The 17,962-nt window shown below is 45.0% G+C and overlaps 1 protein-coding gene and 1 pseudogene across 1 annotated transcript; one reads left to right on the top strand and one right to left on the bottom strand.

Annotated features, from left to right (window-relative positions):
* Positions 1–14,362, bottom strand: part of LOC123409240 — a 70,008-nt pseudogene extending 55,646 nt beyond the window's left edge.
* Positions 13,736–15,913, top strand: LOC123410653 (serine/threonine/tyrosine-protein kinase HT1). Its single transcript, XM_045103594.1, has 3 exons — positions 13,736–14,843; positions 14,944–15,399; positions 15,513–15,913. Exons 1-3 carry the CDS (start codon positions 14,361–14,363, stop codon positions 15,762–15,764), a joined length of 1,191 nt encoding a protein of 396 aa, XP_044959529.1. The 5' UTR covers positions 13,736–14,360; the 3' UTR covers positions 15,765–15,913.
* Positions 15,914–17,962: the final 2,049 nt, after the last annotated feature.

Genomic DNA, 17,962 nt, shown 5'->3' with positions numbered 1-17,962 from the left:
TAGGATCCAATATGGGCATCCAGGTCCCGCAATTGGATATTGACCGAGGAGTCTCTCGGGTCATGTCTACATAGTTCTCGAACCCGCAGGGTCTGCACACTTAAGGTTCGACGTTGTTTTATGCGTATTTGAGTTATATGGTTGGTTACCGAATGTTGTTCGGAGTCCCGCATGAGATCACGGACGTCACCAGGGTTTCCAGAATGGTCCGGAAACGAAGATTGATATATAGGATGACCTCATTTGGTTACCGGAAGGTTTTCGTGCATTACCGGAAAAGTTTCGGGCTCATCGATAGTGTACTCGGAGTGCCGGGAGGGGTGCCGGGGACCATCAGGAGGGGTGTCACGCCCTAAGGGGTCTCATGGGCTATGGGAAGAGATAAACCAGCCCCTAGTGGGTTGGAATAAGTTCCCACTAAGGCCCATAAGGTTTGAGAAGGGAAAAACACAAGGTGGAAAGAGTTTCCAAGTGGGAAGGTGGAATCCTACTCCAAGTAGGATTGGAGTAGGACTCCTCCACCTCCAATTTCGGCCAAACCTTTAGGTTTTGAGGCTGCCTCCTCCCCTCCCCCCTCCTATATATAGTGGAGTTTTAGGGCTGATTTGAGACAACTTTTGCCACGGCAGCCCGACCACATACCTCCACGGTTTTACCTCTAGACCGCGTTTCTGCGGAGCTCGGGCGGAGCCCTACTGCGATTAGATCACCACCAACCTCCGGAGTGCCGTCACGCAACTGGAGAACTCATCTACCTCTCCGTCTCTCTTGCTGGATCAAGAAGGCCGAGATCATTGTCGAGCTGTACGTGTGCTGAACGCGGAGGTGCCGTCCGTTCGGCACTAGATCGTGGGACGGATCGCGGGACGGTTCATGGGACGGTTCGCGGGGCGGATCGAGGGACGTGAGGACGTTCCACTACATCAACCGCGTTCACTAACACTTCTGCTGTGCGATCTACAAGGGTACGTATATCAGAAATCCCCTCTCGTAGATGGACATCACCATGATATGTCTTCGTGCGCGTACGAAAATTTTTGTTTCCCATGCGACGTTCCCCAACAGTGGCATCATGAGCTAGGTTCATGCATAGATGTAATATCGAGTAGAACACAAAAGTTTTTGTCGGCGGTGATGTGCGTTTTGCTGCCCTCCTTAGTCTTTTCTTGATTCCGTGGTATTGTTGGATCGAAGCGGCTCGGACCGACATTACTCGTACGCTTACGAGAGACTGGTTTCATCGCTACGAGTAACTCCATTGCTCAAAGATGACCGGCGAGTGTCGGTTTCTCCAACTTTAGTTGAGTCGGATTTGACCGAGGAGGTCCTTGGATGAGGTTAAATAGCAATTCATATATCTCCGTTGTGGTGTTTGCGTAAGTAAGATGCGATCCTACTAGATACCCATGGTCACCACCTTAAACATGCAACAACAATTAGAGGACGTCTAACTTGTTTTTGCAGGGTATGCTTGTGATGTGATATGGCCATCGATGTGATGTGATATATTGGATGTATGAGATGATCATGTTGTAATAGTTAATATCGACTTGCACGTCGATGGTACGGCAACCGGCAGGAGCCATAGGGTTGTCTTTAAACTAACGTTCGTGCTTGCAGATGTGTTTACTATATTGCTAGGACGTAGCTTTAGTAGTAATAGCATGAGTAGCACGACAACCCCGATGGCGACACGTTGATGGAGATCATGGTGTGACGCCGGTGACAAGAAGATCGTGCCGGTGCTTTGGTGATGGAGATCAAGAAGCACATGATGATGGCCATATCATGTCACTTATGAATTGCATGTGATGTTAATCCTTTATGCACCTTATCTTGCTTAGAACGAAGGTAGCATTATGAGGTGATCTCTCACTAAAATTTCAAGACCAAATTGTGTTCTCCCCGACTGTGCACCGTTGTGACAGTTCTTCGTTTCGAGACACCACGTGATGATCGGGTGTGATAGACTCAACATTCACATACAACGGGTGCAAAACAGTTGCACACGCGGAACACTCGGGTTAAGCTTGATGAGCCTAACATGTGTAGACATGGCCTCGGAACACATGAGACCGAAATTTCGAGCATGAATCGTATAGTTGATATGATTAGCATAGAGATGCTTACCACTGAAACTATTCTCGACTCACGTGATGATCGGACTTGAGATAGTGGATTTGGATCATGTACCACTCAAATGACTAGAGAGATGTACTTTTTGAGTGGGAGTTCTTAAGTAATATGATTAATTGAACTAACTGTCATGAACATAGTCTAATGGTCTTTGTGAATTACGATGTAGCTTGCGCTATAGCTCTACTATTTTTATATGTTCCTAGAGAAAATTTAGTTGAAAGTTGATAGTAGCAAACTTTGCAGAGGATTGTCCTCGTTGCTGCGCAAAAGGCTTATGTCCCTAATGCACCACTCGGTGTGCTGCACCTCGAGCGTCGTCTGTGGATGCTGTGAACATCCGACATACACGTTTCTGATGACTACACGATAGTTCAGTGCAAAATACTTAATGGCTTAGAAGCAAGGCGCCGAAGACGTTTTGAAACGTCACGGAACATAAGTGATGTTCTAAAGAGATGAAATTGTGATTTCATGCTTGTGCCCTTGTTAAGAGGTATGAGACCTCCGACAAAATTCTTTGTCCACAAAGTAAAGGAGAAAAGCTCAATCGTTGAGCGTGTGCTCAGATTGTCTGAGTACGACAATCGCTTGAATCAAGTGGGAGTTGATCTTCCAGATAAGATAGTGATGGTTCTCCAAAGTCACTGCCACCAAGATGTGAGAGCTTCGTGATGAACTATAACATATCAAGGATAGATACAATGATCCTTGAGCGATTCGCGATGTTTGACACTGCGAAAGTAGAAATCAAGAAGGAGCATCAATAGTTGATGGTTTGTAAAACCACTAAGTTTCAAGAAAGGCAAGGGCTAGAAGGGATACTTCGTGGAACGGCAAAACAGTTGCTGCACAAATGAAGCGACCCAAGATTAAACCCAAACCTGAGACTAAGTGCTTCTGTAATAAGGGGAACAGTCACTGAGGCGGAGCAACTCTAGATACTTGGTAGATAAGAAGGCTGACAAAAGTCGAAAGAAGTATATTTGATATACATGATGTGTACTTTACTAGTACTCCTAGTAGCATGAGGGTATTGGATACCGGTTCGGTTGCTAAGTGATTAGTAACACGAAATGGTAGCTACGGCATAAACGGAGACTAGCTAAAGGCGAGGTGACGATACGTGTTGGAAGTGTTTCCAAGATTGATATGATCAAAACGTCGCACGCTCCCTCTACCATCGGGATTGGTGTTAAACCTAAATAATTTTTATTTGGTGCTTGCGTTAAGCATGAACATGATTGGATCGTGTTTATTGCAATACGATTATTCATTTAAAGAGAATAATGGTTACTCTATTTGCTTGAATAATCACCTTCAATGGTTTATTGAATCTCGATCGTAGTGTTACACATGTTCATGATATTGGTGCCAAAAGATACGAGGTAATGATGATAGTACCACTTACTTGTGGCACTGCCGCTTGAGTCATGTTGGTATAAATTGCATGAAGAGGCTCCATGCTGATGGATCTTTATACTCACTTGATTTTGAATCACTAGTGACATGCAAATCATACCACATGAGCAAGGCCTTGTTTTCATTGAGATGAAATAAGATAGTAACTTGTTGGAAGTGACACATTTTGATGTATGCAGTCCAATGGGTGCTGAGGCACGCAGTGGATGTCATTATGTTCTTACTTCAATGACGATTTGAGTAGATACAAGAGTATTTACTTAATGAATCACAAGTCTGAAATATTGAAAAGTTCAATTTTGTTTCAGGATTGAAGTTCATCGTAACAAGAGGATAAACTGTCTACGATATGATCATAGAAATGAATATCTGAGTTACGAGTTTTGGTATGCAGTTAAGACAATGTGGAAATTGTTTCGCAGTTCATGCCACCTGGAACATCATAGTGTGATGATGTGTCTGAACGTCATAGCCACGCACTATTTGGTATGGTACATACTATGATGTCTCTTATCGAATTACCACTATCGTTTATGGGTTATGCATTAGAGACAACCGCATTCACTTTAAATAGGGCACCGCGTATTTCCGTTGAGATGACACAATATAGACTGAGGTTTAGAGAAATCTAAACTGTCGTTTCTTGAAAGTTTGGGGCTTCGACACTTATGTGAAAAAGTTTCAGTCTGATAAGCTCGAACCCAAAAGCGGATAAATGCATCTTCATAGGATATCCAAAACAGTTGGGTACATCTCCTATCTCAGATCCGAAAGCAAAGTGTTTGTTTCTAGAAACAGATCCTTTCTCGAGGAAAGGTTTCTCTCGAAAGAATTGAGTCGGAGGGTGGTAGAACTTGATGAGGTTATTGAACCATCACTTCAACCAGTGTGTAGCAGGGCGCAAGAAGTTGTTCCTGTGGCGCCTACACCAATTGAAGTGAAAGCTGATGATGGTGATCATCGAGCATCGGATCAAGTTACTACAAACCTCGTAGGTTGACAAGGTCGTGTACTACTGCAGAGTGGTACGGTAACCCTGTCTTGGAGGTCATGTTGTTGAGCAACAGTGAACCTACGAATTATGGAGAAAGCAATGGTGGGCCCAGATTCCGACATATGGCTGGAAGCCATGAAATTCGAGAGAGGATCCATGTATGAAAACAAAGTGTAGACTTTGGAAGAACTACTTGATGGTCATAGGACTATTGAGTAAAGATGGATCTTTAAAAGGAAGACAGACGATGATGGTGATAAGTCACTATTAAGAAAAGCTCGACTTGTCGCAAAGATGTTTCCGACAAGATCAAACAGTTGACTATGATGAGACTTTCTCACTCGTAGAGATGCTAAAGGTCTGTTAGAATTATGTTAGTAGTTGCTGCATTATTTACAAAATATTGCACGTAGGATGTCAAAACATTGTTTCCTCGACGGTTTCCTTGAGCAAACATTGTATGTGATACAACCAGGAGGTTTTGTCAATCCTAAAGATACTAGCTAGTATGCCAGATCCAGTGATCCTTCAATGGACTGGTGCAAGCATCTCGGAGTTGGAATAGACACTTTGATGAGATGATCAAAGATTTTGGGTTTGTACAAGGTTTATGAGAAACTTGTATTTCCAAAGAAGTGAGTGGGAGCACTATAGAATTTCTGATAAGAATATGTGGTTGACATATCATGGATCAGAAGTAATGTAGAATTTCTGTAAAGCATACAAGGTTGTTTGAAAGGAGTTTTTCGAAGGAATACCTGGAATGCGCTACTTGAACGTTGAGCATCAAAGATCTATAGAGATAGATCAAAAGCGCTTAATAGAAGTTTCAACAAGATGCATGCCTTGACAAGTTTTTGAAGGAGTTCAAAATAGATCAGCAAAAAAGGAGTTCTTGACTGTGTTGTAAGGTGTGAATTTGAGTAAGACTCAAAACCCGACCACGGCAGAATAAAGAGAATAGAAGAAGGTCGTCTTCTATGCCTTAGCCGTAGACTCTAAAGTATGCCATGCTGAGTACCGCACCTGATGTGTGCCTTGCAGCAAGTCTGTTAAGAGGTACACAGAGTGATCCAGGATTGAATCACTGATCAGCGATCAAAGTTATCCTTAGTAACTAAATAGACTAAGGAATTTTTCTCGATTATGGAGGTGGTTAAAGAGTTCGTCGTAAAGGATTACATCGATGCAAGCTTTGACACTAATCCGAATAACTATGAGTAGTGAAACGGATTCGTATAGTAGAGTAGATATTTGGAGCATTTCCGAATAGCACGTAGTAGCAGCATCTATAAGATGACATAAAGATTTGTAAAGAACGCATGGATCTGAATGTTTCAGAACCGTTGACTAAAACCTCTCTCACGAGCAAGACGTGATCAGGCCCCAGAACTATATGGGTGTTGGATTCGTTGAAATCACATGGTGATGTGAACTAGATTATTGACTCTAGTGCAAGTGGGAGACTGTTGGAAATATGCCCTAGAGGCAATAATAAATTAGTTATTATTATATTTCTTTGTTCATGATAATCGTTTATTATCCATGCTATAATTGTATTGATTAGAAACACAATGCTTGTATGGATACATAGACAAAACACTGTCCCTAGTAAGCCTCTAGTTGACTAGCTCGTTGATCAAAGATGGTCAAGGTTTCCTGGCCATAGGCAAGTGTTGTTAGTTGATAACGGTATCACATCATTAGGAGAATCATGTGATGGACTAGACCCAAACTAATAGACGTAGCATGTTGATCGTGTCATTTTGTTGCTACTGTTTTCTGCGTGTCAAGTATTTGTTCCTATGACCATGAGATCATATAACTCACTGACACTGGAGGAATGCTTTGTGTGCGCAACGTAACTGGGTGACTATAAAGATGCTCTACAGGTATCTCCGAAGGTGTTCATTGAGTTAGTATGGATCAAGACTGGGCTTTGTCACTCCGTATGACGGAGAGGTATCTCGGGGCCCACTCGGTAATACAACATCACACACAAGCCTTGCAAGCAATGTGACGTAGTGTAAGTTGCGGGGTCTTGTATTACGGAACGAGTAAAGAGACTTGCCGTAAACGAGATTGAAATAGGTATGCGGATACTGACGATCGAATCTCAGGCAAGTAACATACCGAAGGACAAATGGAATGACATACGGGATTATATGAATCCTTGGCACTGAGGTTCAAACGATAAGATCTTCGTAGAATATGTAGGATCCAATATGGGCATCCAAGTCCCGCTATTGGATATTGACCGAGGAGTCTCTCGGGTCATGTCTACATAGTTCTCGAACCCGCAGGGTCTGCACACTTAAGGTTCGACGTTGTTTTATGCGTATTTGAGTTATATGGTTGGTTACCGAATGTTGTTCGGAGTCCCGGATGAGATCACAGACATCACGAGGGTTTCCAGAATGCTCCGGAAACGAAGACTGATATATAGGATGACCTCATTTGGTTACCGGAAGGTTTTCGTGCATTACCGGAAAAGTTTCGGGCTCATCGGTAGTGTACTGGGTGTGCCGAGAGGGGTGCCGGGGACCATCAGGAGGGGTGTCACGCCCCAAGGGGTCTCATGGGCTATGGGAAGAGATAAACCAGCCCCTAGTGGGTTGGAATAAGTTCCCACTAAGGCCCATAAGGTTTGAGAAGGGAAAAACACAAGGTGGAAAGAGTTTCCAAGTGGGAAGGTGGAATCCTACTCCAAGTAGGATTGGAGTAGGAATCCTCCACCTCCAATTTCGGCCAAACCTTTAGGTTTTGAGCCTGCCTCCTCCCCTCCCTCCCTCCTATATATAGTGGGGTTTTAGGGCTGATTTGAGACAACTTTTACCACGGCAGCCCGATCACATACCTCCACGGTTTTACCTCTAAATCGCGTTTCTACGGAGCTCGGGCGGAGCCCTGCTGAGATTAGATCACCACCAACCTCCGGAGCGCCGTCACGCTATTGGAGAACTCATCTACCTCTCCGTCTCTCTTGCTGGATCAAGAAGGCCGAGATCATCGTCGAGCTGTACGTGTGCTTAACGCGGAGGTGCCGTCCGTTCGGCACTAGATCGTGGGACGGATCGCGGGACGGTTCGTGGGACGGTTCGCGGGGTGGATCGAGGGACGTGAGGACGTTCCACTACATCAACCGCATTCACTAACGCTTCTGCTGTGGGATCTACAAGGGTACGTAGATCGGAAATCCCCTCTCGTAGATGGACATCACCATGATATGTCTTCGTGCGCGTAGGAAATTTTTTGTTTCCCATGCGACGTTCCCCAACAGGATTAGCCCTGGAAAAGTGAGAATACAGTAATCTAACACCAATATAAATAGAAATCAAGTTTGCGACAGTGCCTAAAGAGGTGATAGTTTGTTTTCTAGTGCTAATGATATCACGAGTTTCTGTTTAAGTTTTGTGTTGTGAAGTTTTCAAGTTTTGGGTGATGTTCTCATGGACAAAGGGATAAAGAGTGGAAAGAGCTCAAGCTTGGGGATTGCCAAGGCATCCCAAGACAAATTAAAGGACACCAAAAAGCCTAATCTTGGGGATGCCCCGGGAAGGCATCCCCTCTTTCGTCTTCAATCCATCGGTAACATTACTTGGAGCTATATTTTTATGCACCACATGATATGTGTTTTGCTTGAAGCGTCTTGTATCGTAGGAGTCTTTTCTTTTTGTTGTGTCACAATCATCCTTGCTGCACACCTTTTGAGAGAGACATGCACTCATCGTGAATTTTCTAGAATACTCATTGAGCTTCGCTTATATGTTTTGAGTTAGGCAATTTAGCTCACATGTGCATCACTTATATCTTTTGAGCTAGATAACTTTGCTCTAAGTGCTTCACTTAGATCTTTTAGAGCACGGTGGTGTCATATTTTGGAGAAATAAGAACTCTTGATCTTCACTTATATCTTTTTGAGAGTGCTCTCTCTGAGTAACTTGGTAGTTCGCTTGTGCTATGAAAGTAGTCCCAAAGATGATAGGCGCCCAAAGAGGATACAATAGAACTTCCAATTTCTTGTGCATTGATTAGAAAGAGAAGTTTCATTCCTCTCATTAGTTTTGAGACATGGATTTGGTAATATTAAGAGTTATGTTAGTAGGGTGTTGTGAATCTAGAAATACTTGTGTTGAAGTTAGTGATTCCCGTAACATGCACGTATGGTGAACCGCTATGTTAGGAAGTCAGAGCATAATTTATTAATTGATTGTCATCCTTTGTGTTGTGGTCGGCATCGCGCAATAGTTAACACCTACCAACCCTTCCCCTAGGAGTATGTGTTTAGCACTTTGTTTCAATTACTAATAAAAATTTCACAATAAGTATGTGAGTTCTTCATGACAAATGTGAGTCCATGGTATAGATGCACTTTCACCTTCCACCATTGCTAGCCTCTCTAGTGCCGCGCAACTTTCGCCGGTACACAAAACCATCATATACCTTCCTCAAAACAGCCACCATACCTACCTACTATGGCATTTTCATACCCATTCCGAGATATATTGCCATGCAACTCCCACCGTTCCTTCTCATGACTTGTGCAGCCACTTGCATATTGCCATTGCATGATCGTAAGATAGCTAGCGAGATGTTTCAACGACATACGCCAAGCTAGATCGTTGCACATCCCGGTACACTGCCGGAGGAATTTCCTATAGAGTCATCATCATTCTAAGCATTGAGCTTTGAGTAAATAAAAGTGTTGATGATCATCATTATTAGAGCATTGTCCCATGTGAGGAAATAAAAAAAAGAGAGGCCAAAGTTGCCCACAAAAAAGGAAAAAAATATATGGAAAGAGGCCAAAGTGCCCAAACAAAAAAAAGCGAGAAAAAGAGAGAAGGGACAATGCTACTATCTTTTTCCACACTTGTGCTTCATAATAGCACCATGTTCTTCATGATTGAGAGTCTCTTGTTTTGTCACCACCATATGCTAGTGGGAATCTTCATTATATAACTTGGTTGTATATTCCAATGATGGGCTTCCTCAAAATTGCCCTAGGTCTTCGTGAGCAAGCAAGTTGGATGCACACCCACTAGTTCTCCTTTTGAGCTTTCATATACTAATATCTCTAAGTGCATCCATTGCATGGTAATCCCTACTCTTTCACATTGATATCTATTGATGTGCATTTCCATAGCCCTTTGATACGCCGAGTCGATGTGACCATCTCCTCCTTTTTGTCTCACAACCTCCACCACACTCTATTCCACCTATAGTGCTATATCCATGGCTCACGCTCATGTATTGCGTGAGAGTTGAAAAAGGTTTGAGAAAGTAAGAGTGCGAAAATAATTACTTGGCCAATACCGGGGTTGTGCATGATTTAAATTAGTTGTGTGGGGATGATGGAGCATAGCCAGACTATACAATTTTGTAGGGATAATTTTCTTTGGCCTTGTTATTTTGAAAGTTCATGATTACCTTGCTAGTTTGCTTGACGTATTATTGTTTTCATGTCAATAGCAAACTATTGTTTTGAACCTTACAGATCTGAACATTCATGTCACATGAAAGAAGTTACAAAGGACAAATATGCTAGGTAGCATTCCACATCAAAAATTCAGTCTTTATCACTTCCCTACTCGAGGACGAGCATGAGTTAAGCTTGGGGATGCTTGATACGTCTCCAACGTATCTATAATTTTTTATGGTTCCATGCTATTATCTTGTCAAACTTTGGATGTTTTTATGCCTTTGATATCTTTTTTGGGACTAACTTATTAACTCAGTGCTAAGTGCCAGTTCTTGTTTTTTCCGTGTTTTTGACCCTTTTCAGAGGAGAATATTAAACGGAGTCCAAACGGAATAAAACCTCCGAAAATATTTTTTCCGGAGCAGAAGATACGCAGGGAGCTTGGGAACCAAGGCAGAGGCCACCAGGCGAGGCCACAAGCCCCCTAGGTGCGGCCAGGTGGGCCCGTGCCTAGCAGGCTTGTGGGCCCCCTGTGGCTCGTCTGCCCTACTTCTTCCGCATATAAATCCCCAAAAAATACAAAACCACGGGAGAGATCCACGAAAATAATTTTCCGCCGCCGCAAGCTTCTGTCTCTGCAAGATCCCATCTGGGGCACGTTTTGGTGCCCTGCCGGAGGGGGGATTCGGATACGGAGGGCTTCTTCATCAACACCATTGCCTCTCCGATGATGCATGAGTAGTTCACCATAGACCTTCGGGTCCATAGCTAGTAGCTAGATGGCTTCTTCTCTCTCTTGTATCTTCAATACAAAGTTCTCCATGATCTTCATGGAGATCTATCCGATGCAATCTTCTTTTGCGGTGTGTTTGTCGAGATCTGATGAATTGTGGATTTATGATCAGATTATCTATGAATCTTATTTGAGTTTCTTCTGGTCTCTTATATGCATGATTTCATATCCTTGTAATTCTCTTCGAGTTGTGGGTTTTGTTTGGCCAACATGATCTAAGATTCTTGCAATGGGAGAAGTGCTTGGTTTTGGGTTTATACCGTGCGGTGACCTCACCCAGTGACAGAAGGGGTAACGAGACACGCATCGTGTTGTTGCCATCAAGGGTAAAAGGATGGGGTTTATATCTATTGCATGAATTTATCCCTGTACATTATGTCATCTTGCTTATGGCGTTACTCTATTTGTCATGAACTCAATACACTAGATGCATGCTAGATAGCGGTCAATGTGTGGAGTAATAGTAGTAGATGCAGAAAGTATTGGTCTACTTGTCTCGGACGTGATGCCTATATGTATGATCATTGCCTTAGATATCGTCATGACTTTGCGCGGTTCTATCAATTGCTCGACAGTAATTCATTCACCCACCGTAATATTTGCTATTTTGAGAGAAGCCTCTAGTGAACACTATGGCCCCCGGGTCTACTTCACATCATATTTTAAGCCCTACACTTTTACTTTGTTGCACTTTCCGCCTTCAGATCTCACCTTGCAATCAATCGTGAAGGGATTGACAACCCCTTTGTAGCGTTGGGTGCAAGTTTGCTATTTTTGCGCAGGTACATCGGTGCTTCATCTTGATACTCCTACTGGATTGATACCTTGGTTCTCAAACTGAGGCAAATACTTACTGCTACTGTGATGCATCACCCTTTCCTCTTCAAGGGAAAAACCAACGCATGCTCAAGAGGTAGCAAACCTCTGTGCCAAGGATTCATATAATCCCGTATAACATTCCCTTTGTCCTTCGGTATGTTACTTGCCCGAGATTTGATCGTCGGTATCCCTATACCTATTTCAATCTTGTTACCAACAAGTCTCTTTACTTGTTCCGTAATACAAGATCCCGTGACTAACACTTGAGTCACATTGCTTGCAAGGCTTATATGTGATGTTGTATTACCAAGTGGGCCCCGAGATACCTCTCCGTCACACGGAGTGACAAATCCCAGTCTTGATCCATGCTAACTCAACGGACACCTTCAGAGATACCTGTAGAGCACCTTTATAGTCACCCAGTAACGTTGTGACGTTTGATACACACAAGTTATTCCTCCGGTGTTAGTGAGTTACATGATCTCATGGTCATAGGAATGAATACTTGACACGCAGAAAACAATAGCAACAAAATGACCCGGTCACATGTTATGTTCATAGTTTGAGTCTTGTCCATCACATCATTCTCCTAATGATGTGATCCAGTTATCAACTGACAACACTTGCATATGGTCAGAAAACTTTAACCATCCTTGATCAACTGACTAGTCAACTAGAGGCTTACTAGGGACATTGTTTTGTCTATATATCCACACATGTATCTATGCTTTCATTCAATAGAATTATAGCATGGATAATAAATGATTATCTTGTAACAGGAAATATAATAATAACTATTTTATCATTGCCTCTAGGGCATATTTCCAACACTGTCTTCTCTGTAAAGTCGGTTTCGCTTACTCGAGGTTAATTAAGTAATGTAATTGATGAGTTATATATGCGTGCGCAGAGACCACTTTATTCTGTTATCCATTGACGTTGGCAGGGCACTAGTAAATGTCTTAGACTCGAGACGTAAAGCCGAAGAGGATTGTGAGGACATTACTGTAATGCTCAAGAAGTAAGTTCAGTCAATATACAAAGACCATATCGGTATGCAACTTTCGTCAATTTCCTGATATCAAGTAATCATTTTCTTTGCCTAGCAGGGTTTGGACGAAGTTCGCCAATAGGGTTCCCAGTCTAAACAAAGAGTTGCGATTTATGGACCACATGGGAGACATTGTTCCTACTCAGAGACATCGCTGATGTCATACAACCCCAATCAAAACACTGATCCTAATAAAAACGAGAACAGAGTACTTCCCGCTGGCGAAGGCCAATCCCACCTCCCCCCTCCCCCTCCCTCCATGGCCCAAAGACAATCTTAATCATTTGTTCGATTCATTTGTGTTCTATCTACTAGTAATTTTTTTTTGAGCCAAATCGCCGCAAAAAATTTGGGAGCCATTCACGTGTGGAAACTGGGCCAGTGTTAGGCAAGATTGTCGGCAGATTTTCTGGCCTATTAGAGCAAGTACAATAAAATACAATCAACAGGCTGTAAGGATTAAAATGTTATATTTTTGTTGAGTTGGATGAGAGAGATGAGAAGAGAGAAGGGAAGCGGGCTCTTCGTGAAGAGCCAGCTCTAGCACGTGCTTCTAGGTGCTTTGTGAGAATGAAAGGTGGGTCTTATATGATAAAGTAATACTCTTTTATAGCTAACTATTATAGAAGCTAGTTATAAAATGGACTATAAGACTGTTTATAGCCAACAGTTGGCTATACTATTAACCATGCTCTTACAACCCAAAACAAATCGGCCCTGCCATACAGTGGAATTTCAGCCAACCCCGTGCATACATTTCAGCCTCTTCAACCTCCGTCAACCGATTTCCGGGTTAAAAATGACGCAGCTGGTGATGTCATACCATACCAGTAGACGCACACCGGCGGCGGCGGCCCGATCACCCGTTCATACACACACACACCACCACCACCACCACGGCACCACCACCACCACAGAAACGCCCCCCTTCCCAAACAAAGCGTAAAAGTGCACAGCCCCTGATGCATGGACCCGTAACTTTCAGACGCCACACACCTTTCCCTCCCCCCTAATATCCATCCGTCTCACTGCTTGTCATGTCACACGAAACCTTTTCTCTTTTACAGATACAGATATTGTAGGTGCGCGCCTCATCCCCTCCCTCGATCCGGGGAGCGTGCATGCATGCATGCCTGGCCTAGCTACCACTCCTGCATGCAACTGGCGCCTTTTCCTGAACTGCTTCTTCACGAGACATCCTTGAGCGCCTTTAATTAGTCTCCTCCGTCCGTCCATGGCTTATCTCCACTGTCAGAAGCGCCGGCGTCTCACTTTGCTTCCCGAGAGCACTGGCTAGCTAGGCACCGTACCTGCTGGTCTAGCTGGTAAGAGCAAGGACGGAGGAGAGGAGGAAGGAGTCATTCGATCGTGAGCTCCATCGCCTTTAGTTTTTGCCATTTGTGTCGTGCGAGGAGCATCGGCTATTGTATTCTCGGTGTAGGTTAGGTGCATCATTCGGATAAGGTATCGTACAGACTACACCGAGAGTAGGCCGTAGGGAGGGAGGTTTCACTCATGGGCACGGATACCTTGCCTCGGATCGTGTCATATAGTACAAGCTCGTAAGTGTCTACGGTTGGTACGTACGGCAAGCAATGCTCGTGGCTCGGGGTTGCTCCGGCGTGCTGTCGTCGCTCCGTCGCCGGCGAGGCTGCGTGCTCCCTGCTGCTGGGATGAGGTGTTGCTGCTGGTCGTCGTGCGAGTCTTGATAACCCTCACGCCCATGCTTTCTTGCTTCCGGCAGCCGCGGCCGGCAGGGGACGCGAGCCAGGAGGGCGCGTCGACCCGGCGGCCGGCACTGCCGTTCGCGACCGGCCTGTTGTTCGCGTCGTCACCGTCGACGTCGGGCAAGAACCCGTGGCCATCGGAGCCGGACGACATGGAGAAGAAGCGCTGGGACAGCATGGAGTCGTGGTCCATGCTACTGGACACGGCCATGGGCGCCTCCTCGGGCGGCGAGGGCTCGTCCCGCGACAGCGGCCGCCGCGAGGAGTGGATGGCCGACCTCTCCCACCTCTTCATCGGCAACAAGTTCGCCGCCGGCGCCAACAGCCGCATCTACCGCGGCATCTACAAGCAGCGCGCCGTGGCCGTCAAGATGGTCCGCATCCCCGAGCGCGACGAGGCCCGCCGCGCCGTCCTCGAGGACCAGTTCAACTCCGAGGTCGCCTTCCTCTCCCGCCTCTACCACCCCAACATTGTCCAGGTCCATCTCTCTCCTTCTTCCTCTCATACATACTGTACTGTACATCGGAATGATCATCGGATAGCTTACACTGGAGATGAATCTGATCTGACTGTTGCAGTTCATCGCGGCGTGCAAGAAGCCGCCGGTGTACTGCATAATCACGGAGTACATGTCGCAGGGGACGCTGCGGATGTACCTGAACAAGAAGGACCCCTACTCTCTGTCGCCGGAGACGATCCTGAAGCTGGCGCTGGACATCTCGCGCGGGATGGAGTACCTGCACGCGCAGGGCGTGATGCACCGCGACCTCAAGTCCCAGAACTTGCTGCTCAACGACGAGATGCGGGTCAAGGTGGCCGACTTCGGCACCTCCTGCCTGGAGACGCGGTGCCAGGCCACCAAGGGCAACAAGGGCACCTACCGCTGGATGGCGCCGGAGATGATCAAGGAGAAGCCCTACACCCGCAAGGTGGACGTCTACAGCTTCGGCATCGTGCTCTGGGAGCTCACCACCTGCCTCCTGCCCTTCCAGGGCATGACCCCCGTCCAGGCCGCCTACGCCGCCGCAGAGAAGGTCCGTCCGTCCACATATTCCGGTCGTCTCTCCCATGCATGCTCCACTCGATATGCCACTCTGAAATGAATCTGACAATTTCTTGTCTGTGTCTGCGGTGATCGGTGTGTCAGAACCTGAGGCCGCCGTTGTCGAGCTCGTGCCCGCCGTTGCTGAACAACCTGATCAAGAGGTGCTGGTCGGCGAACCCGGCGAGGCGGCCCGAGTTCAGCTACATCGTGTCGGTGCTGGACAAGTACGACCACTGCGTCAAGGATGGGACACCGATGATGGTGCACCAGGAGCTCAGGATATGGAGCTCCTTCGCCAAGATCTTCAGGATGGGGTGCATCGCCAACAACTTGTCCATACCGGTGCATTCTTGATCAGTTCCCACCACATTGATCCATAATACAGACGCATTCTGAGTTTCAGACAAAGATATTGCATTGTAACTATGCGCTCGTATGTATATGCCCTTCTGCTAGCTGTTAATTAATATGCGATTTATCTGACAAGAAGCTATCGATCTGAATGGTTTAATTTCACATGGAGATCAAGACCCAACAATGTACTACTTGGTTCTTTCAATTATAATTATTTAGGTACAAAGGCAAGTCTGTAAATTTTATATTTCTCACTAAAACCCAAAGAAACGGCGGATTCCATTTGAAACTATTGGAATTTGTGTCAGATATGTGGATGGATGTGTATTTGAGTCAAACCCATAAACATGGGCCTAATATATGAATGCAAAAATAAATTACTACCTTCGTCACGGTTTAGAAGACACAGTTAAATTTAGGTGCATCTCCATAATAGACAAGGTTTAAGGCGCATTGCATTACTCATAACATGTAATTAGTACTCCATTATACTATTTCTATATGCATGCATAGTATGAATGCTATTTTTTTAACTCATTTCACAGCCAATCAATAACCACCAGGTTCTAGAAAATTTTCATGCATGCCTTTGAAACCGTGACGGAGGGAGTAGATGAAGGTGGTAACTAGGCTACACACAAGATAACGAAAGGACGATCTTGATGTCCGTGTTTTGACATTGATTATGCCTTTACTACGCAAGGGAGGGGGACATAGTAGTCATGCCACGAGAATGCATGTGTTGATCGATAAACCTCGTTGATAAATATTCGTCTTTGACTCTACTTTTCTACAATTATGTAACCGCGTAAAGTCTAACAAATGGTCTCAGAGCGAGGTTTTAAATTGAATCATGGTGCAGACGATATAGACGAAGGTGAGGACAACAACAACACAATATGGTGATGTACGTTCTAAAGGAAAGACATGCTTCCGTAGGAACGACTCAGCGAGTGGAGGAAGGAGGCAGAAACAAAGTACGAAGCGTGGGTGAAGGGGTGTTAGGAGGTCAAAAAGAAAAACACAATGGATCAAAGAGCACATGAAATTCCTAGCCCAAATATCGATCACGAAGTTCTGAAGCAAGCGATGAGCATGGAGAAGACTTTGTTCAACTGAAAGAGAAGCCTGGGTCGGTCCGGTTGCATTAACCCAAGCAATTAGGTTTGCGGTGTTTGTTCACAAGAGAATGTCAAGGATTCTTCATTGTAGGTCCACATGGGAAGGAGAAGAACACATGGGGTGGTGAAGCCGCTGATTCAACTAGTCATTGAGGGAGTCATGGACTAAGGGGTCCTCGGATGGTCGGCCCATTTCTTAGAGGCCGGCTATATGTGTCGTATTATTGAAGACCGGCTGCATGACGACTTCGTATTCAAGAAAGAAAGCTCCGAAGACTGATGTATCATCCAAGTTTAGTAGTCTAGGTCGGTGCCTCTGTCCCCGACTTGAGGTCGGTTGTATGTAACCCTAGGGACCCCTGATGTCTATATAAACCAGAGGGTTTCTTCTATATAGAGAGGTCGACTCATCTAGGGTTTTAACTCATACGCTCTCGAGTTAGCTCGACTCTGTAATCCTCATACATATCAATATAATGAAGCAACACGTAGGGTTTTACCTCCTCAAGAGGGCCCGAACCTAGGTAAACACTATCTCATTCGTCCCCTGCAACCCATCGATCCAAGGTTCACAGTCCGGGACCCCCTATCCGAGATCCACCGATTTTGACACCCACTCTCATATCCCATGAGATCGTTTGAAGTGATGTCGGCGGGGATATCATCTCGCAATTTAAGCCAGCTTTCCACGACATTTTAAGCCAGATTACCATGTCATTGTCAATGTATACGCAATGCATGATGAAAGTATTGCGGGAATTTGCAATGGGAAAATCATCAAAGTTTCTCTTACCAGGGGTGCTTGAACATGTGAAATTGTGGGCATAGCAGTCAGGTACACCCAAGATGTGAAGCGGGAGAAGACGAACAAGAAAGAGAAGGGCTTCAATGCTACTATTGTAAGGATTGAGGGCACATGTGGAAGGACTTTCTAACACGGAAGAAGATTGATGGAAAAGCCAATGTGACAACACCATTTGAAAGCAATATTTATAATGGTGCCCTTCTTATCCCATATAGCGAATTGTCAATGAAAGCGTGAATATTGGATACAACTAGCCCTTTGTTGGGGAACGT

This window comes from Hordeum vulgare, chromosome 7H, assembly GCF_904849725.1.
Source record: "Hordeum vulgare subsp. vulgare chromosome 7H, MorexV3_pseudomolecules_assembly, whole genome shotgun sequence".
Classification (NCBI taxonomy): domain Eukaryota; kingdom Viridiplantae; phylum Streptophyta; class Magnoliopsida; order Poales; family Poaceae; genus Hordeum; species Hordeum vulgare.
This window is presented reverse-complemented; position numbering and strand designations above follow the sequence as displayed.